This window comes from Pelodiscus sinensis, chromosome 15 (genome assembly GCF_049634645.1).
Source record: "Pelodiscus sinensis isolate JC-2024 chromosome 15, ASM4963464v1, whole genome shotgun sequence".
Classification (NCBI taxonomy): domain Eukaryota; kingdom Metazoa; phylum Chordata; order Testudines; family Trionychidae; genus Pelodiscus; species Pelodiscus sinensis.
Window position 1 is genome coordinate 5736501 of NC_134725.1, and position 25429 is coordinate 5761929.

The following is a 25429-nucleotide window of genomic DNA, read 5'->3' on the forward strand; positions in this document are numbered from 1 at the left end:
AGAGTGGTGTCTGGGGGGCAGGGGCAACTGCCCCCCCGGTTCGCTACACCTCTGGAGTGGGGAGATGTGAGGGGGAGAAAGGATGTGCAGAGCCAGAACTCTGGCAGCCGCTCCCAGGAGCAGTTTGCCGGGTTTATCCCCCTCCTCCAGCAGCTGCCAGCCGGCCCTTTGGCCGACGACCCACCAGAAAATTCCCAGTATCCCGCCGGGCCAGTCCGCCCCTGAGCGTAGGGGTGCTGCAGCATCTCCTGCACCCCTACTTCCCACACCTATGCCAGGGCCAGCAGAAGAGCCTAATGGTTGGGTGGGGCAGGAGGGAGGAGGCACGGGTTGTGCTCTTGCAAAACTAGACTGCAGAGCAGGTCTGGGCCAGACCCACTTCCACTGGGTCACAGAATCCTAGGTCCTGCACTCATTGCAGGACTGAGTATTATCAGACGGGCCCTGACAGGTGTCTGTCCAACCTGCTCTTCAATATTTCTCAGGGGGGAGATTCCACAGCCTCCCGCGGTAATTCATTCCAGTGCTTCACCACCTTGACTGGCAGAAACTTTTGCCTAATGTCCAACCTAAACCTCCCTCACTGCAGTTTAAGCCCCTTGCTCCCTGTCCTGTCCTCAGAGGCCAAGAACCATTTTTCTCCCCCCTCCTTGTAACACCCTTTTAGATAATATTTTTCAAGTATGTCCCCTTTGTCTTCTCTTTTCCAGACTAAACATACAGGCTGGCTGTGTCTACACTGGCATGAATTTCCGGAAATGCTTAAAACGGAATACTATTCCATTTTCAGTTTTTCCGGAAAAGGAGCGTCTACATTGGCAGGCTGCTTTTCCGGAAAAGCCCTTTTTCCGGAAAAGCGTCTGTGGCCAGTGTAGACGCACTTTTCCAGAAAAGAGCCCCGATCGCCATTTTCGCGATCGGGGCTTTTTTCCGGAAAAGACTACTGGGCTGTCTACACTGGCCCTTTTCCGGAACAGTGTTCCGGAATAAGGACTTATGCCCGAGCGGGAGCAGAATAGTTTTTCTGGAATAGCGGCTGATTTTGTACAGTAGAGCGTCGTTGCTTTTCCGGAAATTCAAGGGCCAGTGTAGACAGCTCACAGCTTATTCCGGAAAAGCGGCTGATTTTCCGGAATAAGTGGCCCAGTGTAGACACAGCCGCTGTGTCTACATTGGCACCCTTTTATGGAAAAGGGATGCTAATGAGACACTTCGGAATTGCAAATGCCGCGGGGGATTTAAATATCCCTCGCAGCATTTGCATGAACATGGCTGCTGCTTTTTTCCGGCTCTGGGCTTTGCCGGAGAAAAGCGCCAGTCTAGACGGGATCTTTTGGAAAATAAAGCCTTTTCCGGAAGATCCCTTATTCCTCTCAAAATCAGTTTTTTAAATCTTCCCTCATAGCTCATGTTTTCTATATCTTTAGTCATTTTTGTTGCTCTTCTCTGGACCTCCGCCAAGTTCTCCACATCTTTCCTGAAATGTGGGGCCCAGAACTGGACACAAGACTTCAGCTGAGGCCTAACCAGTGCAGAGCGGAATAAGGGAATGCTTCCTCGTGTCTTGCTCACAATGCTGTTGGTGATACATCCCAGAATTACATGGGACGGGGCCAGTTGCAACAGTTAAAGCATGAACTCACATTAGCTTGTGGTCCACTATAACCCTCAGATTCCTTTCCCCACTGCTCTTCCCTAGCCTGTCATTTCCCATTTTGTTTGTGTGCAACTGATTGTTCCTTCCTCCCTAAGTGGAGCACTTTGCATTTGTCCTTCTTGCATTTCATCCCATTGACCTCAGACCCTTTCTCCAGTTGGTCTGGATCAGTTTGACTTATGACCTTCTCCTGCGAAGCCCTGGCAACCCCTCCCAGCTTTGGATCATCCACAGACTTTATAAGTGTGTCCCTGTGTGAACAAGACTGGACCTAGAACTGATCCCAGCAGGATCCTGCTCGATATGCCCTTCCAGCTTGACGGTGAACCACCAGGAACCCCTCTCTGGGACCAATCTCTAACCAGTTATACACACACCATAGAGCAGTTCCACTAGGTTGGATTTCCCTAGTTTGTTTATGAGAAGACCATGTGAGACAGTACCAAATGCCTTATTAAAGTTGAGATAGGCCACATCTACTGCTTCCTCCCATCCACAAAGCTTGTTACCCTGCCAAAGCTATTAGCTTGGTTTGATGTGAGTTGTTCTTTATTTCCGTGCTGCTAGTTATCACCTTATTATCTTCTAGATGTTTGCAAATTGATTGCTTCATTATTTGCTCCATTCTCTTTCTGAGGTTACTGAAAAACTAAAATTAAGCTGCCTGGTCTTTTCCCTTTCTTACTGATTGGCACTAGATTTGCCCTTTTCTATCGGTCTGCAATCTTTCCCACCTGCCCTCACTTTACAGAGACTTGCTAATGGCTCAGATGTCTCTTCAGTTGGTTCCTTTAGCGTTCTAGGATGGATTTCATCAGGCCCTGGTGACTTGAAGACATCCAACGTGTCTAAGAAACGTTTAACTTCTCCTAGGTTCGCCTCTTACCCCGCCCATTTTCCCTGGCACTCGCAATGTTAGGTGTCCAACCGAAACAATAGTCCTTAGCACGTCTGCCATGTCCACATTTTCTCTGAATTTCCTCTCTGCAAATCCAGGCACTACCACTGACCTTGGCCACAGAGCCTGCAGCTACCAGGGTCCAGTTTGGGCTCTGCTCTCAGCTACACGTCTTGGTTCCAGACTCCAGTGCATTTGGAGCCCTGCCCATGGCTGATTCCCTGCCATACACACAGACAGGGCGTATGAGCAGTGGGGAGCCAGTGCAGCAGCCACACTGTCACGAGTCGAGGTTGTAACCCACTGCCAGCAGCTCCTGCAGGCTTGGTGTGGTGGTGCTCTGGTGTTACTGGGTTACCTGTGTTGTGGGTGGCAGGAGAACGATTCAAAGCGCAGCCGGGCACTGCACAAGGCGAAGGAGCAACGGGAGCAGGTGGCGCAGAAGAACGTGGAGGCCTTGCAGTTACGCCAGGAGGTGATCCAGCTGCTTCGGGAGAGGAACAGGCTGCAGCGGTGCCTGGAAGCCCATGCTGTCTTCCAGAGCTATCTCCAGGGGGTGCTGGAGAAGACAGAGCAGGTGGGGGGATTCTGCAGGGAGATGCTGGGGGTGGGTCCGGTGGGGGGCCCTCTGCCAACTCTCCCATTGTCCAATTCTTACCTGAGCCCTGCCCAGCTCTGCACTGACCCATCCTCAGCTATTGCCACTCCCAGTGCTGGGCACCGCCTGCCCATGCTCCATCCCTCCCCCACTGAGAAGTGCAGGAACTCCCTCTCCTAGGCTCCCACACCCGCCTCCCCTGGATCACTGCTGCCAAGTCCTGGGCCACAGCTCCCATCTCCCTCGACCCCCCCAGGGCCACGGCATCCGTCACTCCCGCCTCCTCGCCGCCCCGGCCCTCTGCCGGAGCCCCAACAAGTGCCCGGCCCCTCCAGGCACCTCCCAGCCACTCTCTGCAAGGGGGATGCAGCAGGTTCTGGCTCAGACCCTGATGACCCATGGGGACCTGGCCACTGCACCCAGAGCTGCTGGAGGAGATGCCGGTGCAGCAGTGGTTGGAGGTGGGGCTGGCAGGGAAGGAAGGATCACAAGGGGGAGGGGGCAGGCAGGCCCCTGGTCTGCAGTGGAGAAGCTGGCAGCATGACAGCCCTGCTGACCCCTAAAGAACCGGTCCCCAGGCTGCAGGCCTGCTCTGTACTGATGAGCACCCCTCCCCGCATCCCGGCTCAGTTTCAGGAGACGCGGGCGCTGATCAGCCATGCCAGGACCCTGGCTGCCACCCGCGCAGCCCTGCTGCAGCGGGACCAGGGGGGCCGGGAGGCGATGGAGGAGGCACGTGCCCAGCTGCAGCAGTACCTGGAGCAGAGCCGCAGCAAGGTCATGCAGCTCAACAACCAGCTAGCTGTGCTGCAGGCCCAGCGGGAGCAGGCCCGGGCCAAGGTGCACCAGTGGGTGAGTGGGGAGCATGTAGCGCTCCAGTCTGCCGGGGCAGAGGGGTGCAGGCCCGGTCGGATGCTCCACCGGCCCTGTGAAGCTGGGGTCTGGGAAGTTCTCTAGAGGCTCCTTCAGCCTTTTGGGGTGAGGACACGTGGCCAAGCGGCAGGGGCCTCAGTCCTCTTCCGTGACCCTCACCCGCCACCGGGATGGGCCCTTGCTGCACCTACAGGTTGGACCTCCCTGGCCCAGCACCCTCCCCTCGGGACCTGGAGGAGGGATTTGGCCAGACCAGGGAAGGTCATTTCTGGTCCATCCCCCCACACCTTGCTGGGCAGCCCCCCTGCCGCCATGCCTCAGGCTCCCACAGGGCTCCCAGGCACCAGCCCTCCGCCAGATCTCTCTGGTCCTGCAACAGCCATGGTGTGAGTTTCAACCTGCACCGCATTGCCCCACCCTGAGCTGGAGAGGCGCCACCCTTCCCCAGCCACACACCACGGGTGGGGAGGCCGTGTGGAACCGCTCCTGCCCCCCACAGAACGTGGCAGCGAGGCTGGAGAGGGCTGAGTGACCTGGGCCCAGTCCCTGATGGAGGACGCCAGACTCGCCCCAGCCACATGCTGGTAACTCCTGCTCTAGCGAGCAGGGTGCCGAGGGAGCAGGCATGGCCAGGGACAAGGACTCGCACTTCAGCCAGGCCTCCAAGCTGCACCAGCCATCAATCCACTCGCCCAAGGCAGGTGCCTCATCCCAGCCCTGGTGCACGGAGATGGCTGGGCAGGTGCCACCGCTCCAGGAAGGGAGCCAAGGGCCCTCCTGCACAGTCTGGAGAAGTGTGTGGCCAGGACAGGAAGCCGGGGGGCACCCCTAGCCCTGCACTCCCACCCCCTGCAGGAATCCAAGTGGACCGAGATCCAGAGCACGGCTGCCAGGAAGACCCTGCAGCTGGGGCAGATCAGGATGGCCACCCTGAACCTCTTCCAGCTGGCGCTGAAGCAGATGAAGCTGCCGGTGAACGTCCCCCTGGAGGACACGGAAACCCAGCTTGACGTGGTCAGTGGGGCAGCCCCCCGCTGCGAGGGCTCGCTCCGGGCCCCGGAACACGCCTAGGCTGGCCCCGCAGGAGCCAGTACTCCCTCTCGTGCCCCTCCCGCGGCAGGACAGGTTCCTGTACCTGAGGCCATTATGCCGGGGGGGGCCCTTTTATTATAGCAGCCTGCTCTTGCACTGGAGGAACTGGGATTTCCCCTTTAAAGCAGGGCTGGGGACCTGTGGCGGCCCTTTGGCTGGCCGGTGAAGCTCCCCCCCCCCCGGCCCAGCGCTAGGGCCCCTGCATGGGCAGTTCTGCGCTTGCCAAGGCTTTCCCCCCACCCCTCCCATTAGCTGGTCACTTGTCTCCCCCCACCCCAGAAGCTGTCAGGTAAGCACCTCAGTCCCCTGCTTCCCCCACCTCTATGCCCCAGCCAGCTCACACCGACTAGCTCCGGTTCCCATTCGTCTGGCCCTGGGGAAGCCCTGAGTTTGGGCATCTCCCCCGCAGGAACCCTGGCCCCCTGCACTACATGAGTGAGGCGGGATCCAGGTGAGGCCTTTCCAAAGAACCTTGCTCTGCCTCCATCAGGTCCAGCTCTGCCTGCTCGACCTGGCTGACATCCTTGCTGACCTCCGCAAAGGGGAGCCTGCATCTGCCAGCCAGCCCTCGCCGGCTGCCACCAGCTAAGCCCTGCAGCAGCCTCCCCGCTCAGCCCCTGCTGTGAGTTGGCTGCAGGGGCTGGCTTTGGGCAGTTGCTTTACATCCTCTGCCCCTGGACACTGCATTACAACAGCTGATTTCCAGGGGACCAAGCCCCATTGTAGCACTGACTCCCTATTCCCCCCGTCACCTACAATTCCTGCCCCAAGGAGTTTACCCTGCACCAGCCCAGAAAGCCTGAGCCAGGCAGGAATGAATGCAGCATTTCCCCACCAAGACTTGCCAATGTGGCCAGTGGCTGGGGAGGGTGCCACCACCCTAAGCATCCATTAGAGCCAGTAAAAGGCTTGGCGAGTCCCCCCAAATCCACAGTGGGGAAAGCCTCCAGGACTGGGAGCCAGTGTCTGCAGTGAAACGCCGGGGAACTGAACTGGGCCAAGGGGCACTAGCGGGCTGTAGGGTTCAGGCCACAGAGCCAAGATCCAGGCCGAGCCTGAGGAGCGCTAACCATGCTTGTAAATGCTGAGGAGTCCTGCAGCACCTTATAAACTAAGGTGGTAACCTAGCCAGGTACCATGCTTGTGTACCTGGCCCTAAAGTCTGGGTCTCCCCTCACCCTGCACACCAGACCCAAGCCTAGCCATGTCCAGCCCTGGAGTGGGCGTAGGGTAGTCAAGACTTAAGCTAGGTAAGCCCAATAGCAGTACGACAGCAGAACTGGCAGCAGCTTCCCCTGTGCTACAGCACCCATTTGTTTTCTGTTCCAGGCTCCATGGCCTTGCGCCAACAGCAACCAGACCCGTCACAGCAGCTGCCCCGCCGCGTAATGGCACCTGCAGCCTTTGCGGATGCTCTCAACTTCTGTAGACAACATTCCTCGTCACCTGGACAGCCCCAAGTATCCAAACTCTGCTGACGTGCCTGGGACAGAAATCTCTGCTCCTCCGCTATTGCCAGTTATCAGTTCTGCCTTCTGCTGCACCAAGCACCCGAGGTCTGGAGTCTTCCAACCTTCTTCAGTAAGACCAGGCACAGCCCCTCTAGAGCAAGTGCTTGACTCCCTCCTTGAGCAATGCAGGTGTTAAGTAGCAGGTGCCTGACCCTGGAGAAGAGGTTACTTCTTCAGGGCCTGGATTTAATGAAACAACACTCCAAAATGCAAACTGACTGCATGCACTCACAACAGCGGGGCTCATCAAGCTAGACTGGGTGGGTTTCTCCAGCCAGATATGCCCTGAGCTCAGTGGCTGTTGTATCTGCATTGCATGCACAGCAAGGAGATCGAAAGCCCAGAGAAATAATTGTTCAGTGGAATAAAAAAGCACAGTCCGTTAGTTACATTGGCTGTGATACAAAGCTTAGTTCAATTTAGGCTGAAAAAAAGGCAAGACAACTTTTAAAAGCAAATCCTGCTCTGCTCACAATGTGTGTCCTGCATACTGCCCCCCAGGCCTTAGCAGGACAGAACGGCAGAGGGGACCCAGGAAACATTTAAAACTCAAGCGAGTGAAGTGTTCTCCCTGCACACGAGTGGCTCAGGGATCCCACATGCCGCCTCTTGCACGGGACTGAAATATCTCTCTCTAACTGCTCTATTTGCTTACCCATTGCACCTTTATTCATTTGCCTTTGGGAGATCTGCCATCTTTTTATGTACGCAGAACTCCCTAGATGGAGTTCAGGAGACAAACACTCCCTGCTGTGCCGCGGAAAGCATCTGGGCAGGTTCTCAGCCTTGGGGGCATGGTGGGCTGTGTGATCATGTATTCACCGACTCAGCTGATTGGGATGGTGATGTAACCCAGGTCCCTGCTTGTAGCATTGGCTTTTCTTTCTGCCTCACACACAGCTGATGGAATTGGGAAGGAATGGTGGAACAGGCAACAGGGAACTAAACTGGCATGTTACCCTGCTACTGCTGCCATCAAAGGTCACGTGGCAGCTCGGATCAGCAACACGTTACCTCAGGAGGAAATGCAGAGAGAAAAATCTCTCAATACCTTAAACGTCTGCTTCTTGGAGCAGCTGGTACAGGAATCCACAAGGGGAGAAGTAATTCTCGATGTAGTCCTGAGTGGAGCGCAGGATCTGGTCCAAGGGGTAACTATAACAGGACCACTGGGAAATAGTGACCATAATATAACAACATTCAACATTCCTATGCTGGGAAGAACCCCTCAGCAGCCCAACACTGTGGCATTTAATTTCAAAATGGGGAACTGTGCAAAAACGAGGAGGTTAGTTAAACAGAAATTAAAAGGCACAGGGACTAAAGTAAAATCCCTGCAAGCTGCACGGACACTCTTCAAAGGCACCATAATAGAGGCTCAACTTAAATGTTTACCCCAAATTAAAAAAGGCAGTAAAAAAACTAAAAAAGAGACACCAAGGCTTAACCATGTAAAAGAAGCAGAAAGATAAAAAGGTATCTTTTTAAAAGTGGAAGTCAAATCCTAGTGAGGAAAATAGAAAGAAGCATAAACACTGCCAAATTAAGTGTAAAAAGGTAATAAGAAAAGCCAAAAGGGAGTTTGAAGAACAGCAAGCCCAAAACTCAAAAGGTAATAAAATGTTTAAGTACATCAGAAGTAGGAAGCCGGCTAAATAGCCAGTGGGGCCCTTGGATGATCAAGATACAAAAGGACACTTAAAGACAATAAAGTCATTGCGGAGAAACTAAATAAAATCTTTGCTTCAGTCTTCATGGCTGAGGATGTTAGGGAGATTCCCAAACCTGACCCGTCCTTTGTAGGTGACATCTGAGGAATTGTTCCAAATTGAGGTGCCATTGGAGGAGGTTTTGGAACAAACTGATAAACTTAACAGTGACAAGTCACTAGGGCCGAATGGCATTCACCCAAGAGTTCTGAAAACTCAAATGTGAAATTGAGAAACTATTAACTATGGTTTGTAGCCTATCCTTTAAATCAGCTTCTGTACCCAATGACTGGAAGATAGCTAATGTAACACCAATATTTAAAAAGGGCTCTAGAGGCGATCCCAGCAATTACAGACCAGTAAGTCTAACATTGGTACCGGGCAAATTAGTTGAAACTATAGTAAAGAATAAAATTGTCAGACACATAGAAGAACATAATTTGTTGGGCAAAAGTCAACATGGTTTCTGTAAAGGGAAATCATGTCTTACTAATCTATTAGAGTTCTTTGAAGGGGTCAAACAAACATGGACAAGGGGGAATCGAGTAGACATAGTGTACTTAGATTTCCAGAAAGCCTTTGACAAGGTCCTTCACCAACGGCTCTTAAGTAAATTAAGTTGTCATGGGATAAGAGGGAAGGTCCTTTCATGGACTGAGAACTGTTAAAAGACAGGAAACAAAGGGTAGGAATAAATGGTAAATTGTCAGAATGGAGAGAGGTAACTAGTGGTGTCCCCCAAGGGTCAGTCCTAGGACCAATCCTATTCAACTTATTCATAAATGATCTGGAAAAAGGGGTAAACTGAGGTGGCAAAATTTGCAGACAATACTAAAGTGCTCAAGATAGTTAAGACCGAAGCAGACTGTGAAGAACTTCAAAAAGATCTCACCAAACTAAGTGATTGGGCAACAAAATAGCAAATGAAATGTAATGTGGATAAATGTAAAGTAATGCACATTGGAAAAAATAACCCCAACTATACGTACAGTATGATGGGGGCTAATGTAGCTACAACTAATCAGGAAAAAGACCTTTGAGTCATTGTGGATCGTTCTCTGAAGACGTCCACGCAGTGTACAGGGGCAGTCAAAAAAGCAAACAGGATGTGAGGAATCATTAACAAAGGGATAATGGGCGCCTGTTCTCACCTCCCGCCCCCTGGGCGCCTGTTCTCACCTCCAGCAACGCCACAAGCCGTGGTCAGCTACCGGAGCCGCTTCTGCGTTCCGCCCGCCGCCTGGGCGCCTGTTCTCACCTCTCGCCCCCTGGGCGCCTGTTCTCACCTCCAGCAACGCCACAAGCCGTGGTCAGCTACCGGAACCGCTTCTGCGCTCAGCCCGCCCCCTGGGCGCCTGTTCTCACCTCCTGCCCCCTGGGCACCTGTTCTCACCTCCAGCAACGCCACAAGCCGTGGTCAGCTACCGGAGCCGCTTCTGCGCTCCGACCGCCGCCTGGGCGTCTGTTCTCACCTCCAGCAACGCCACAAGCCGTGGTCAGCTACCGGAGCCGCTTCTGCGCTCAGCCCGCCCCCTGGGCACCTGTTCTCACCTCCTGCCCCCTGGGTGCCTGTTCTCACCTCCAGCAATGCCACAAGCCGTGGTCAGCTACCGGAACCGCTTCTGCGCTCAGCCCGCCCCCTGGGCGCCTGTTCTCACCTCCCGCCCCCTGGGCGCCTGTTCTCACCTCCAGCAACGCCACAAGCCGTGGTCAGCTACCGGAGCCGCTTCTACGCTCAGCCTGCCCTCTGGGCGCCTGTTCTCACCTCCAGCAACGCCACAAGCCGTGGTCAGCTACCGGAGCCGCTTCTGCGCTCCGCCCGCCTGTTCTCACCTCCAGCAACGCCACAAGCCGTGGTCAGCTACCGGAGCCGCTTCTGCTCTCCGCCTGCCCCCTGGGCGCCTGTTCTCACCTCCAGCAACGCCACAAGCCGTGGTCAGCTACCAGAGCCGCTTCTGCGCTCCGCCCGCCCCCTGGGCGCCTGTTCTCACCTCCAGCAACGCCACAAGCCGTGGTCAGCTACCGGAGCCGCTTCTGCGTTCCCAGCAGCAAGGGCTCCTGAGAGGCAGTGGAAGCACTGGCCTGGCAGGCTGGAGACCCAACTCATTGCTTTCTCACTATGCCTTCCCATATATCTTGGCTGGGGACTTCCAGGAGGCACTGATTAAAGAGAAAGGCAGTCCTCCCCCTCCCCCAAAAGCCAGCAGCTCCCTCCAGTTCCCCCTGCCTCTGGGCTCACTTGGGACAAACATCTGTGACGGCACGTTGGGGGTTCCCTGTCTCCTGCACCCCGAAATGGCACAAACAGACTGTACCAGCCAGTGGAATTGAGGGTGGTTTATTGCTCCTCCAGCACAGCGCAGCACAGATGTAATCTGGTTACAGGAACTGGGCTAGGATGCCTCAGGCCCCCTTGAGATGGGGGAGACTGGGCCCCTAAAACTCCAGCTCCTCTCCCTAGGCTGTCTCATCCATGCCCTCGGACAGCCAGCCACCCACTCACTAACTTCCAGCCCTGCCCCCCAGCCAGGGCAGCATCCACCTTCCTTTGTTCCTCTCCATGGGGGGTGTCTGGCCACTGGTTTGCATAGTGACTCATCCTGTTTTGCTGGGTCGTGGTACCCACGGCAGCCAGTGGGGGTTCCCCCAGAGCCAGCAGCATAGAAACCAGCCAGGTACCCCCACTACGTCACAACATCCAACAAACTGAAAAACAACCAGAGCATCATTTAATGTCCCCTGCCCAGATGAGTGAGTCTGAGAGGGCAGTGGCTCACCATCAGCCCCTTGCTCAGGTCGGGCCTGCGGCCCTCCCACACTCCAGCTTTTACATCCTCTTCCTCATTTTCCCCTTCTTGGCAGTGCCACGGCCGAACGCTGCCCTGCGTAGGTCCTGCACCCGCTGCCGGTTCTTGGCTTTCAGCTGCCTCAGGCCGCCCTTCTGCAGAAAGTTCTGCTTGGCCACCCTCTTCCTCTGCTTCAGGATCTGCTGCTTGCTCTTCAGCTCGGACCGCCCCTTTCCCTGCTGGGGGCCATGCTTTTCTGGGGTGCGGGGCAGCCGCTGGCCTCCTGGGGGGGGAGCAAGTTACTCAGAGCCCTCTGCAGGCATTCTCCCACTGCTCAGTCCCCACACCCGCCCCAAGGCCAGGGGGCCAGGCGGAGACTGAGCTCGAGATCCACGCCACAGAGCGCAGCCCTGTGGCGAAAACAGCAACACTGACCTGCATATCAGCCACCCCTCAGGTCTCCACCCCCGGGACCGGCCGTGGCCCTGATCCTAGGCACTCACCTCTGCTCCTGCGGTGCATCCCACCTCTTGGCTCACTCGCCACCTCTTCCTCAGAGTCCCGCTCCTCCACTTTGTATTTCTTCTTCCAGTTCTCGTAGCTGGGACGGCGAGCTAAGGGGGGCTAAGCCTCCACAATGTCTGCTCGCCTGAACGCCCCAGCTCCCCCAGCCTTTTGAGGAAGAGGGCCCCGAGGGCTGGGCTGGCAGTCGCGCGCTCTCTGCCCTGGTTTGCCCCTTGGCAGGCCAAGCCCCGAGCAGTGGGATCACCAGCTGCAAGGCTCAGCAGCGGCCAGTAGCGCAATGGGCCGGCCTCCGTTGCCAAGCAGCCACAGAAGCGCTCAGCCCCTTGCTGCTGAACACAGCTCCCTGCCACACAGACATGCGCCCTGTGCCGTCACCGCAGGGCCCTGCGCTCAGGAAGCGCTGGGAGGGCAGAGGGCAAGAGCCCCTTGGGCACAGCTGGACACCCGCGCCCCCTCTCAAGGCAGGAAGGATACAGGTTTTTCTTGTAAGAGCCACTGATGCGCCTGCCACTCTCGGTGCAGATTTTCTTCTTCTCCTCTTGGCCAGTTTTGCTCACAAACCGCTTCTTCTTGCGGTCCCTGCATGGGGCAGGGCAGCAGGGTGGAATGGGGCTCGCTGGCTTAGCTCAGCCCCACCCAGGAGACTGAGCACTCCTCCCTCCAGCCCCCGGGTCACAAGTAACAATGCCCCAGCCCCAAGAGGCACTAGTGCCGCGGGCGAGGGGCGCCAGGCCAGGAACTTACCAGCGGAGCAGCTGTGTGCTCTTGTTCATGCTGTGGGTCTCGTCCCCCAGCAGGTCGAGCACGGCGCCAGAAGCCTGCTGCTCGAAGGCGCTGCTCTCTCCACCGACGCTCAGCCTGCACGTGGGGGAAAGGCAGAGGTCAGACAGGTCTGGGGAGCGGGGAGACGCAGGGGTCCTGCAGCTGGCGAAGTGGCTCACCCCCGCTCGCTCTCCAAGTCCTTGGGCTGGTATGGGATGTAGAACTCCTCGTCCCGCGGCTTCTTCGCGGCGGCCTCTCCCTGCTGCTGCCGCTTCCGCTTCCTGCCCACCACAGAGGCAAACCCCTCCTGGGACACGCACGCCAGAGAGAAGGGCCACTTAGCCAGCAGAGGCCCAGCCCCCATCCCAGCACAGACTCTGACTGCCCCATGGACCTCAGGCAGGCCCTGGTGCAGACGTGGTCCGCAGGCTGGCAATGCCCACGTCCGCACAGTCCTGGCGCCCGAAGGCCATACCCAGAGGTCTCCTTCCTCCTCTGCAGGGGCGGGAGCTGCTGGGTCCCGGCCTCGCAGTGCAGCCCCAGCCCGCCTCTCTTGCTGCTCCCTCCGGTACTTGGTGACGAGGCTGCGGTCGCGGCTCCGCTTGGCGCGCATCACGTTGCTGGCCAGGGTCTTGCTGGTGGCGTTGATCTCAAAGATGGTCTGGTCCGAGAGAAGCCGTGAGCGCTGCTTGCCCAGGGCCCTCCCCCGCCCTCCTGGGGCTCCGCTTGGAGCCCAAGGGCGAAAGGGAGGCAGCAGGGAGGGGTCTTCCCAGACCTGAGAGCGCCGAGCCCCAGCTCCCTTGCAGCTGCATCTCAGCGGAGGGGCAGCACCCATAGGGCACAGCCTTCCCCCACCGAGCTCAGGCACAGCACCTCAGGGCACCCTGGCGGGGTCACGGGCGCTGCCATGAGGCAGCACTGCTGGCCGCTCGGTCCCCGCGAGGTAGGGCCCAGGCCTGTACTCACGGCTTTGGACCTGTAGGTTTTAATGCTGTCCACGAACTTCAGTCTCTCCAGCTCCTCCCCCTCGAAGCACAAGCCTGCGAGCCAGGACACGAGCAGTGAGCGCCCAGCACCCCCATGTGCATTCTCCCCAGGCCCAGCCTCCCAGGGCTGTGGGACAGTCCCTGCTCCCGCCAGCGCGGGCGCCGCCGGGGGCCCCGCCCCGCGAGCCCAGCGCGGGCGCCGCCGGGGGCCCCGCCCCGCGAGCCCAGCGCGGGCGCCGCCGGGGGCCCCGCCAGCCCCGGAGGCAGCAGACAGAGCCAGGCACTCACTGAAAAGTGGATGGATGCCCAGCAGGGAGAAGTCCAGCTCCTTCACCCTCTTGACGGACGCCGGCGAGGGGCCAGGCCGGGAGTTGAGGTACTGCTTGTGTGCGTTTTCCGACACCCGGTGCAGGCTCTGCAGGTCCAGCGAGCGCTCGCGCTCAGCGAGTAGCAGACACTCCTCGTCATCGACCACGCTCTGGGGGACTCTGCCAAGCACCCCGTCCCTGTCTGCAGTGGGACACAAGGGGCTGGGAACCCATAGCCTCTGCCCACGGGGCCCACACCTCAGCCCATCCCACCTGGCCACGGCTCGCAGCCAGTGCAGGGCCTCAGCAGCAGTCTGCTATGGGGGTCTGGGCTGGGACTGGCCCAGGGCATTCCCACACCCCAGCCTGCCCACTGCCCCTCCGAAGAGCCATTCCAGACTGGACAGCAGCATGGGCACAGCACCTGGGGTCCTGGGGACACAGAGGGAGAGGTCCAGTGGGAGGAAGCTGCAGTCACCGCCCTGAGCCAGGGTACATCAGCGCTGAGGGACGCAGTGAGCAAGGCCGGGGAACAGTGAGTCCCCCTCCCGTGAGCACATTCTGCCTTGCAGGGGAGCTCAGGGTCACTGCCAGAGCCCCCAGCACAGACACACAAGATGCTTCCTCACCCCAGCCCGGGCAGCGAGCCATGACCCTGACAGACCCAGGGCTCCGGGAGCCATGGGGCCACTCTGCCTGTGTGAGGCCCAACCCCAGCAGGGATGCTGAGTGACAGCCCCAACGGCACCTCTGGGCCCTTACCTGAGGGTTTCTCGTGGGGGCTGGCAAGGGTGAGCGGGCGCCCCAGGAACAGGTGCAAGTCAAAGACATAGGCGGTCTCATCCGGTGCCACCAGGGAGTAGGCTGTCCCACTGCGGCCGGCGCGGGCCACGCGGCCTGGGAGGGAAAGCAAGGCACGCTAGCACCGCGCTACCTCCGTGGCTGCAGAGCCCGCGGGGCACGACTGCTGTGCCTGCTCTGGCTGCAGGCAGGGACTGAGGCCAAGGAGCCAAGCTGCTGCTCAGAGAAGGGCTGGTGTTAGGCTGCCATGCCCGCTGCAGATGGCGACTCTAGTCCTAGCCCTACAGATAGATGTTCCTGTTCCCCTCCCACCCAAAGTGCTGCACAGGGCCCAGCCCTGCCCAGACAGCAGGGAGGCCAGGCAGCAGAGGGACGGCTTCCCTCCCCTGTGGCCTTTGGCAGCCTGGCGCAGCCGTGGCCAGGGCGGGAGGGGCAGATCGATGGGAGCAGGACGGCAGGCTGTGCCCCCCCGCTCTCCCAGACACCCACCGACGCGGTGCAGGAACAGCTTGGCCTTGGCAGGAAAGCTATAGTTGATGACATTGTCCAGCATGGGGATGTCGATGCCGCGGGCAGCCACGTCAGTGACGATCAGCACCGCGCACTGGCCCTGCACAAACTTGGCGATGTTGATTTTCCGGGCTGCCTGGTCCAGGGAGCTGTAGACATGGGCACAGCTCACGCCCTGAGCTGTCAGCAACTGGAGAGAGGAGGGTAGAGCAGGGCTCACTGCCCAGCCCCCAGCGGGAGAGGGGACAAGAAAAGGCAGAGCCAAGGCAGACAGCAGAAGGGAGGAGAGATTCCATCGAGCGGCTGCTCCCCTCCCATACAAAGGCTGGACCCGCCCACCAGCCTCCTCCCGGCGACACGGGGCTCTGCTGACGAGCAGCATCCTGGAGTCAGGCAGGAGCCCTCGGGAAGGAAACCTGGGCTTATCTCCGATCCCACGCAGACCCCTAGAGCTCTCCTGGAGCCTACGCAGCAGGAGCGCAACTAGCCGGGTGCTAGGTCTGCCCGTGGCCGGCTGCAGCCACGGGGCTAAGGAAGGGGCAGGACCAGCGCCACCACACCCCTGCTGAAGGGAGAGCAGCACCGCCAGCTCCGTCTTTTCCCACAGGGTTTGGTCAGAGCCCCCCTCTGCTTTGGTCTCAGCACTGTGTCCCCCATCGCCCTCCCAGAGCTCCAGCCGGCACACTGGTTCCCCGCCTTGCCTCCTTGAGGTACTCCACGTGGTGCTTGGTGGCCACGAAGACAAGCGTCTGGTCCTGAGGCCTCACTACGTTCCTCAGCAGGTGCAGCAGCACGGCCGGCTTGTCATCCGGACGCACGTGGAAGAAGGCCGTCTGTCAGCAGAGAGAGGGGTAGGGTAGGGCAGGGCAGTGTAGGAGCCCCCTGGAAGCTACCCAAGGCAGGCGTGATGGGGCTAACAATGCAGGCGGTGCTGCACACAATCCAAGGGCTGGAAGAAACTTCAGGCCACGCAGTCCAACTACTTGCTCAAAGCAGGCCCAGCCCCAACAGTCATCCCAGCCAGGGCGTGAACCTCTAGAGATGGGGACTGGAGCCCGTTGCTCCTCGCTCTGCTCTGCCATCTGCCCCCGAGAACAGCCTCTCTGGAACCCCCTTCTGGGAGCTGCAGGCTGCGATCAAATGCCCCCTCGCTCCGCTCTTCTGCCCAGTCCCTCAGCCTCCCCTCGCAGCTCACGCGCTCCAGCCCCGAATCATGTTTGCTTTCCGCTGGGCTCTGGCCAACGTGTCCTCCTCCTGTCCATAGCGGGAGCCCCAGAAATGGATGCAAAACTCCAGCTGTGGCCTCCCCAGTGCCAAACAGAGGTGAATAGTCACTTCCCTACAACTGGCGACAATGCTCCTCCTAAGGCAGCCCAGTACGCCATGATCCTACCCCATCCTCCAGTGTATCTACCGCTTCCCCCCACCGCAAACTCGCTGAGGGTGCAGCCCATCCCCTCCGCCAGAGCACGAATGGAGATTTTGAACAAGAGGCCCCAGGAAGGACCCTGGAACACTCCGCTTATACTGGCTGCCTCCTGGACCAGCTGTTGAGTCCACCAATCTCGCCTGCTTTCTATCCACCATCCATCCAAGCCATACTTCCTGAACTTGCTGGCCAGAGTCCTATGGGAGGCCGCAGCCAAAGGTCTGGCATCGAACACTTTCCCCATCTCCCCAGACACAGAAGTGGCCAGGCAGGACTTGCCCTTGGGGAATCCCTGTGGACAGTTCCTGGTCAGCTGCAAGTGTTTCAGACTGGATTCCTTGAGGATTCCATTCCTGCTCCAGGACTTTTCCAGGGACTGAGAGGAGGCTGGCTGGTCTGTTCCCCGGATTCGCCTTCTCTCTCTCTTTAAGGGATGGGCACAACATTCGCTTTTTCCAATCACCCAGGACCTCTCCCGAGTCCCGGGGATTTTCAAAGATAACGGCCAACAGCTCTGCAGTCACATCAGCCAACTCCCTCAGCACCCTCAGATGCCTTCGATTTGAGCCCTGGACTTGAGTACACCCAGCTTCTCTCAACAGTCCTTCACCTGTTCTGTCCCCACACTGCGCCGCCCAACGCAGCCGCCTGGGAGCAGATCTTGTCTGTGGAGACCAGGGCACAAAGTACTGACTTCTCCAGCTTTTCCCACATGGTGTCAGGCTGCCTCGCCCATTCCACAAGGGTCCTACACCTTCCTCAGCCTTCTGCTAAGATACCTCTAGAAACCCTTCGTTCCCCTCCACGTCTCTTGCTAGCTGTGGCCTCCCTGCTTGGGCAAAATTTGCATACTGCTCCCTCGTCGCCCGTCCAAGCATCCACCTCCTGCTAGCTCATTCGCCCTACACGCTGGACAGGTCCCAGCCCGCGCGAACGCCAAGCGAGCCTCACCTTGAGCTGTTCACTGAGCTTTGTGTCCACGTCCAACCGGATCAAGACTGGCTCCGTGAGACCTGTGAGCGAGGCGGGGAGCGTGAGCTGGCACAAGGGGAAGGGCCGCAGGCTGTCAGGTGTGGCAGCAGACTCGTTTTTAGGGGTGCTGCAAGTTGGGGGGAGATCTGCCAGCGCAGGCCAGCCCTGCGTGCAGCCAGCTGCCAGCTTTCACAAGCACTGGCATTCGCTTGCCAAGCAGCACGGGCAAAGTGCTCTGAACTGAAGAGGCACAGGCAGCACGGATCCACCTGGTCCTCGGCCAATAGGGCAGAGCAGGTGGGGAACCCTTCCCCTGCCCTAGAAGGGCAGGTCATCATAGCTACAGCCATTCCGCTTGTTACCTCCCCTTCCCTGCATGGGGCTGTTCCTTACCAGCCCGAGCAAACTCCACAAGCAGCTTGGGGAGCGTGGCAGAGAAAAGCAGGGTCTGGCGGCCCTCGGGGAGCCGGGCGATGATCTCCTGCAGCTGCTCTGCAAACCCCATCTCAAAGAGCCTGCGGAGGAAGCCAACAATGCCACGGTCAGCAGCCACACCACCCAGCAAGTCACCCCACTGCCACAGTTGGGACCCCACCATCCGGAAAGCACTGGGGTGCTTGCACGGGGCCACTCACCCCAATATGCAGGGGCAAGCTGCTGCCTCCCAGGATGAGCCCTTAAATTCAACACTAAGGAGCTTCTCTTTGCCCAGCGCTAAAAGCCCACATGCCAGCCCTGGCGCTGGCCCCTGCACGCGGAAGATCTTGCCCAGAAGCAACAGCCAAGGCATCACCTCACCAGCTGGCTGCTCTCCCAAGATGCTTGGCCTGGTTTGTGCTTCCTCTCTGGCCTCGCACCTCACCCATCAGGCACATGGAGCCTGCCAGAGCTGAGAATCCACCCTCCCACCTGTGCTCCTTTCCAACAGGCGTCCATGGGATGCAGCCACAGCAAGCACCATCGCCCCCCACTTGGCTGACGGAGGGGTATCCTGGGAGCTCCAGGGGCAGAGGGGCTGACAAGCGCACCACAGTGAACTCCCGGCTACTGCAATGTCAGGAACTGACCTGTCAGCTTCATCAAACACCACGTATTCCACGCTGTGCAGCTTCAGGTTCATTTCCACCATCACGTGCATCAGGCGCCCGGGGGTGCCAATGACTCTGGAATGACAGATACCAGCTGCCACCACACCCACTTGTCCTGCTGGAGTGTCGTGAAAACTGCAGCGATCTCTCTACAGCTAGTGACAATACAGGACAAGCCACCGCTTCCTCCCATCCACCTTGCCTGCCCAGGCCACGGGCCATCAGGTGACAGGTCCAGCCCAGGAAGCCCCATCGCCAGGCTGTGCGCCTCCCCTCCCCTCCAGGGTATACACAGGAAGATGCTCTCAGAGGTACCAATGGGTGCTAGTCTGGATGCTTATTGAAGCAGAGGCTAAGCAGAGGGTTACCAGGCTGTGACTCCATCGGCATCGGAGCAATCACTCCCCATTTGTACCATGAGTGCAAGGCATGCAGCACCTGAGCGCTTGTTCTGCATGCGCCGTGCCCAGAGGACAGGGCTCTGCTCTCTGGCAAGAGCTCCTGATGCTACCACAACACAGTGAGAGAAAGTCACAGCAGCCTAACCAAAGTCGCCCCAGGGCAGTCCTGGAGAATGAACTGGGTGGGATACATCCTCCAGGTCTCAACACTTCCAAGAAAAAGGAAAAAATCCACCCACAAGGCCCCATGCTGTGACCTCCTGCCCCCAATCCACGTGGAGAGCACAAGTCTCTGCCCCGGGCAGTCAGACTTACATATCAGGGTTCTCGTGCAGAGCTGCAAACTGGTCTTCCATCCTAGAGGAGAGACAGACATGAGGTGCTGGTAAGAAGGGCAGGCATGGGAGCAATACTGCAGGCTATGACAGCACAGGACTCCACCCGCCCAGCAGCAGACCTGAGCCCCATGCGCTTTGCCAAGCCCCACCTGCCCCAGGCTGATTTCTGAGCATGCGGATGCCTGAGCCCAGCTTGCCAGGAACAGGCTGGCTAGAGAGCAGCACGCTGCCCAATGAGGCCCTTCCTCTGCGCCCTGTTTCTGAAATCCTCTGAGCCCGGTGCAAGCCATCTGCCGCGTGCACGCAAGCAGCTGGGACTAGGTCCCGATACTGGGGACAGGCCGACAGGGGCCAAGACACTTTAAGAAAAGAATTTAAAATGAACAGAACTGTCTGAAGGGCCCAGCCCTGGCAATCCCGCTCCAGACCCAGCTGTGATGTTTCTACCCACTGCAGCGTCACTGAGCCAGACCAATATCCATCTGGACACTAAGCGAGCCAATAGTTCCAGAGTGTCACTGAAACTGACCTATTCTGGGGAAAAACACATTGACAAAATATCCACAAGCATTTCAGTTTTCAATAAGCTGCAGCTGGGTCCGGTGGGATGGCCACTTGCTGGACTGCCATGGGCTTACCTGTCTCCTCCCAGAATCAACGCAGTCTTCAGGCCTGTGAACCTGCTCAGCTGCAGGAGAAGAAACAGGATTGTCAGTCCCAATTGCCTCCAGTTCCCCACTCCTCTTGTCCCCAACCAAAAGACGCTTCACCTCAACTGTCAGGGCTACCCCAGCGCAAGGGGCGTAGCTGCCTCGGGAGGAATGCACACCCTGCTGATATTGCTAAGCCTTTGGATCAGGTTGCTACAACCTGCCTCCATCTCTAACCCTAGCGGACCAGTATGGAATAACCTGCCTTCGGGCACATTTCCTGCCTTACCCCCAACCTAGTGGCTTATGTGATGAAGTCTGATGAGTTCTCCCTCATTTATTTTTTTTCACATCTAGTTCTATTCTCTTCACAGTCTTATTCTGGATCCATCACTGGAGTATCCACAGATGTTCTCATAATCAACACAGAAACATCCGCATCTTTCTGGATCTCTGCTACATTTTTAGCTTCAATGAGAGCTTGTGGCAATGAGTTCCACAGGCTAGTCATGTCATACAAGAAACAGTCCTTTAGCAATGGCTGTCCTGCAGCACCTCTCCATATCACAAGTTCAGTGTACCATGTGCTCAAGTCCCACCTCTGAGAAAGCTCCTAGCTACTCCAGTCCTAATGTCTTTTTGAACAGCTGGTGCTGCGTCCCCCAGTCCCTACCTCCTTTGTGAATTTCATCGTCTGCAAGGCGAGCTCACGGGTTGGCGACAGGACGAGGGCTCGTGCCCCTGTCTGGGCACTGTGCACCTTCAGCTTCTCAAACATGGGGATGAGGAAACAAGCTGTTTTCCCACTGCCTGTCCTTGCCATGGCCACCACGTCTTTCCCATCCAGGATCACAGGGATGGCCTGCAAGACAAGAACAGATGCTGCTCCAATCCAGGTGGAAGATTCTTAATCTGTGCTCCTCATGCTCTGGGCTATCCAGGGATGCTATTGTAATCCACATAAACATCTGAATCTTTTTGGAACCTAGCAACATTTGAGGGGGAGGAGCTGGAGAGACTGAAGTTCGTGGACAGCATTAAAACCTACAGCTTAGGTACAGGGGTGCTAGCCACCTCTAGCTAGAGCCAGTGTTAGTAAAGACTTGCCAGCACAGTGAGATTTCTCTTTCACCTCAACCCCACAAAGCATTCCAGAAGTCACCTCCGGAGATCCCCCCATGGCTTTACCAACCCCCCCCCCGTAAGAATGACACTGCATGCAGTGGAGCCTCCTACCTTTCGCTGGATTGGTGTTGGCACTTTGTAGCCTTTCTTCATAACCCCTTTAAACACGGGATAACTCAAGCCTGCAGGAGAAGGTGAATGGGATCAGGATGTGAAACGGCCTTGCAGAAAAGGGGCAGCGTTGCCAAGCCCCTTGGAGAATTGTCTCTCACTGGCCACTCACCCATAGATTGGAAGCCTCCAGACTTTTTCTTCTTTCTATTCTGCACCCGCACCATCTCCCTGGTGTCCGGCTCCACGTCAGAGGGGGCACTCGGGCGCCGGGGAAGGCTGGCAAGGGCTGGGCACAGGCCTGCTGGGGGATCGCAAGGTGCGGAGAGCAAAGGCACGTCACAGGCGTGGGCCTGCAGCCCGGGTCGCCCCACAGCCCCGGGGCTCTCTGGGCCCCCGCGCCCACGGAGGGACAGACATAGCCCCGCCCCCCCCCGCTCCGGGGGCCCCCCGCCTCCACCCTGCCCCCCCCCTCGCTCCGGGGCCCCCCCGCCTCCACCCTGCCCCCCCCCTCGCTCCGGGGCTCCCGCCTCCACCCCGGCTCCCCCCCTCGCTCCGGGGCCCCCCCGCCTCCACCCTGCCCCCCCCTCGCACCGGGGCCCCCCGCCTCTCACCCCTGCCCCCCCCCCCTCGCTCCGAGGCCCCCCGCCTCCACCCTGTCCCCCCCCTCGCTCCGAGACCCCCCCGCCTTCACCCTGCCCCCCCCCTCGCTCCGAGGCCCCCGCCTCCACCCCGGCTCCCCCCTCGCTCCGAGGCACCCCGCCTTCACCCTGCCCCCCCTCGCTCCGGGGCCCCCCGCCTCCACCCTGCCCCCCCCCCCTCGCTCCGGGGCCCCCCGGCCTTCACCCTGCCCCCCCCCCTCGCTCCGGGGCCCCCCCGCCTTCACCCTGCCCCCCCCCTCGCTCCGGGGCCCCCGCCTCCACCCTGTCCCCCCCCTCGCTCCGAGGCCCCCCGCCTCCACCCTGTCCCCCCCCTCGCTCCGAGGCCCCCGCCTCCACCCTGCCCCCCCCCCTCGCTCCGAGGCCCCCGCCTCCACCCTGCCCCCCCCCTCGCTCCGAGGCCCCCCCCGCCTTCACCCTGCCCCCCCCTCGCTCCGAGGCCCCCGCCTCCACCCCGGCTCCCCCCTCGCTCCGAGGCCCCCGCCTTCACCCTGCCCCCCCCCTCGCTCCAGGGCTCTCCCGCCTTCACCCTGCCCCCCCCCCTCGCTCCAGGGCCTCCCGCCTTCACCCTGCCCCCTCCCCTCGCTCCGAGGCCCCCGCCTCCCCCCTCGCTCCGAGGCCCCCCGCCTTCACCCTGCCCCCCCCTCGCTCCGAGGCCCCCGCCTCCACCCCGGCTCCCCCCTCGCTCCGAGGCCCCCGCCTTCACCCTAACCCCCCCCCCTCGCTCCAGGGCCTCCCGCCTTCACCCTGCCCCCCCCCTCGCTCCGGGGCCCCCGCCTTCACCCTGCCCCCCCCTCGCTCCGGGGCCCCCGCCATCCCCCGGCTCCCCCCTCGCTCCGAGGCCCCGCCTTCACCCTAACCCCCCCCTCGCTCCAGGGCCCGCCTTCCCTGCACCCCCCTCGCTCCGGGCCCCGCCTCACCTGCCCCCCCGGCCTTCACCCTGCCCCCCCCCTCGCTCCGGGGGCCCCCCGCCTTCACCCCTGCCCCCCCCCTCGCTCCGGGGCCCCCCCGCCTTCACCTCCTGCCCCCCCCCTCGCTCCGTGGGCCCCCCGCCTTCACCCTGCCCCCCCCCTCGCTCCGGGGCCCCCCGCCTTCACCCTGCCCCCCCCCTCGCTCCGGGGCCCCCGCCTTCCACCCTGCCCCCCCCCTCGCTCCGGGGCCCCCCGCCTTCACCCTGCCCCCCCCCCTCGCTCCGGGGCCCCCCGCCTTCACCCTGCCCCCCCCCTCGCTCCGGGGCCCCCCGCCTTCACCCTGCCCCCCCCCCTCGCTCCGGGGCCCCCCCGCCACCCTGCCCCCCCCCTCGCTCCGGGGCCCCCCGCCTTCACCCTGCCCCCCCCCTCGCTCCGGGGCCCCCCCGCCTTCACCCTGCCCCCCCTCGCTCCGGGGCCCCCCCGCCTTCACCCTGCCCCCCCCTCGCTCCGGGGCCCCCGCCCTCACCCTGCCCCCCCCCTCGCTCCGGGGCCCCGCCTCCACCCTGCCCCCCCCCTCGCTCCGGGGGCCCCCGCCTTCACCCTGCCCCCCCCCCTCGCTCCGGGGCCCCCGCCTTCACCCCGCCCCCCCCGCTCTCCGGGGCCCCCGCCTCCACCCTGCCCCCCCCCTCGCTCCGGGGCCCCCCGCCTTCACCCTGCCCCCCCCCTCGCTCCGGGGCCCCCCCCGCCTTCACCCTGCCCCCCCCTCGCTCCGGGGCCCCCCCGCCTTCACCCTGCCCCCCCCTCGCTCCGGGGCCCCCGCCTTCACCCCGCCCCCCCCCTCGCTCCGGGGCCCCCGCCTTCACCCTGCCCCCCCTCGCTCCGGGGCCCCCCCGCCTCCACCCCCGCCCCCCCCTCGCTCCGGGGCCCCCGCCTCCACCTCGCCCCCCTCGCTCCGGGGCCCCCGCCTTCACCCCGCCCCCCCCCCTCGCTCCGGGGCCCCCCGCCTTCACCCCGCCCCCCCCCCTCGCTCCGGGGCCCCCCGCCTCCACCCCGCCCCCCCCCCTCGCTCCGGGGGCCCCCCGCCTCCACCCCGCCCCCCCCCTCGCTCCGGGCCCCCCCGCTCACCGAGCGGCCCGCAGGCTGCAAACGGCGCCGCGCGCCCATGGCTAGAGCCGGCTCGGGACCTGGAAGCGAGACCCCACGTGTCCTCCGACGCGTCACGTAGCCCCGCCCACCGTCTCGCGGACCGGCGAGGAAGACTGAACCACCGCAACCGCTGCGGGGGGGCAACAGTAGAGAGGACTCCTCCTGACCCCCGCCCCTCTTCTCGCGACCGCCCAGATCCCCCCGTCCGGGGACAGACGGTCCGGCGGCCCGCGGGGCATAACTCAGTGCGCAGGCGCAGAGCCGCGGCCTGCTAATTCCTTCCATGCGCGTGCGGAACCAATGCTGTGCTGCGGCCCCGAGCCAGGCGCCTGCGCAGATCGCTCCCCCCCCCCCCCGGGTCCCGCTAGTGTCAGCCTCGGGTCCGGGGGGGGGGGGCTCTGGCTCCGCCCCTCGGGTCCCCGCGGGGGGGGGGGGGGGGGGGCTCTGGCTCCGCCCTCGGGTCCCGCGGGGGGGGGGGGGGGGGCTCTGGCTCCGCCCTCGGGTCCCGCGGGGGGGGGGGGGGGGGCCTCTGGCTCCGCCCTCGGGTCCGCTGGGGGGGGGGGGGTCTCTGGCTCCGCCCTCGGATCCCACGGGGGGGGGGGGTCTCTGGCTCCGCCCTCGGATCCCGCGGGGGGGGGGGGGGCTCTGGCTCCGCCCTCGGATCCCGCGGGGGGGGGGGCTCTGGCTCCGCCCTCGGGTCCCGCTGGGGGGGGGGGGGCTCTGGCTCCGCCCTCGGATCCCGCGGGGGGGGGGGGCTCTGGCTCCGCCCTCGGATCCCGCGGGGGGGGGGGGGCTCTGGCTCCGCCCTCGGGTCCCGCGGGGGGGGGGGTCTCTGGCTCCGCCCTCGGATCCCGCGGGGGGGGGGGGGGCTCTGGCTCCGCCCTCGGGTCCCGCGGGGGGGGGGGCCTCTGGCTCCGCCCTCGGATCCCGCGGGGGGGGGGGGCTCTGGCTCCGCCCTCGGGTCCCGCGGGGGGGGGGGGCCTCTGGCTCCGCCCTCGGATCCCGCGGGGGGGGGGGGCTCTGGCTCCGCCCTCGGGTCCCGCGGGGGGGGGGGTCTCTGGCTCCGCCCTCGGGTCCCGCGGGGGGGGGGGGCTCTGGCTCCGCCCTCGGGTCCCGCGGGGGGGGGGGGGGTCTCTGGCTCCGCCCTCGGATCCCGCGGGGGGGGGGGGCTCTGGCTCCGCCCTCGGATCCCGCGGGGGGGGGGGGGCTCTGGCTCCGCCCTCGGGTCCCGCGGGGGGGGGGGGGCCTCTGGCTCCGCCCTCGGATCCCGCGGGGGGGGGGGGGGCTCTGGCTCCGCCCTCGGGTCCCGCGGGGGGGGGGTCTCTGGCTCCGCCCTCGGATCCCGCGGGGGGGGGGGCTCTGGCTCCGCCCTCGGGTCCCGCGGGGGGGGGGGGGGCCTCTGGCTCCGCCCTCGGATCCCGCGGGGGGGGGGGGGGCTCTGGCTCCGCCCTCGGGTCCCGCGGGGGGGGGGTCTCTGGCTCCGCCCTCGGATCCCGCGGGGGGGGGGGGCTCTGGCTCCGCCCTCGGGTCCCGCGGGGGGGGGGGCCTCTGGCTCCGCCCTCGGATCCCGCGGGGGGGGGGGG

General features: G+C 61.7%; 2 protein-coding genes across 4 annotated transcripts in view; one reads left to right on the forward strand and one right to left on the reverse strand.

Annotated features, from left to right (window-relative positions):
• Positions 1-6587, forward strand: part of CFAP73 (cilia and flagella associated protein 73) — a 14819-nt gene extending 8232 nt beyond the window's left edge. For 2 of the 3 annotated variants that reach the window (XM_075897935.1, XM_075897937.1), the window contains exons 4-8: positions 2932-3132; positions 3784-4005; positions 4882-5040; positions 5609-5740; positions 6448-6585. In XM_075897935.1, the coding sequence (XP_075754050.1) occupies positions 2932-3132; positions 3784-4005; positions 4882-5040; positions 5609-5707 (681 nt within the window). In that variant the 3' untranslated portion in view covers positions 5708-5740; positions 6448-6585. Of the gene's footprint in view, positions 1-2931; positions 3133-3783; positions 4006-4881; positions 5041-5608; positions 5741-6447 lie in introns of all 3 variants that reach the window. The other variant, XM_075897936.1, reaches the window with a different exon arrangement.
• Positions 6588-10660: 4073 nt separating this feature from the next.
• Positions 10661-23955, reverse strand: DDX54 (DEAD-box helicase 54). The gene is made up of 20 exons (XM_075897933.1): positions 23826-23955; positions 21303-21431; positions 21131-21201; positions 20568-20756; positions 19883-19932; positions 19222-19263; positions 18485-18580; positions 17811-17932; positions 17397-17458; positions 15718-15849; positions 14996-15206; positions 14468-14602; positions 13686-13907; positions 13378-13451; positions 12887-13072; positions 12591-12718; positions 12394-12507; positions 12124-12228; positions 11628-11725; positions 10661-11407 (listed from the first exon to the last, which is right to left on the reverse strand). Exons 2-20 carry the CDS (start codon positions 21355-21357, stop codon positions 11166-11168), a joined length of 2334 nt encoding a protein of 777 aa, XP_075754048.1. The 5' UTR covers positions 21358-21431; positions 23826-23955; the 3' UTR covers positions 10661-11165.
• Positions 23956-25429: the final 1474 nt, after the last annotated feature.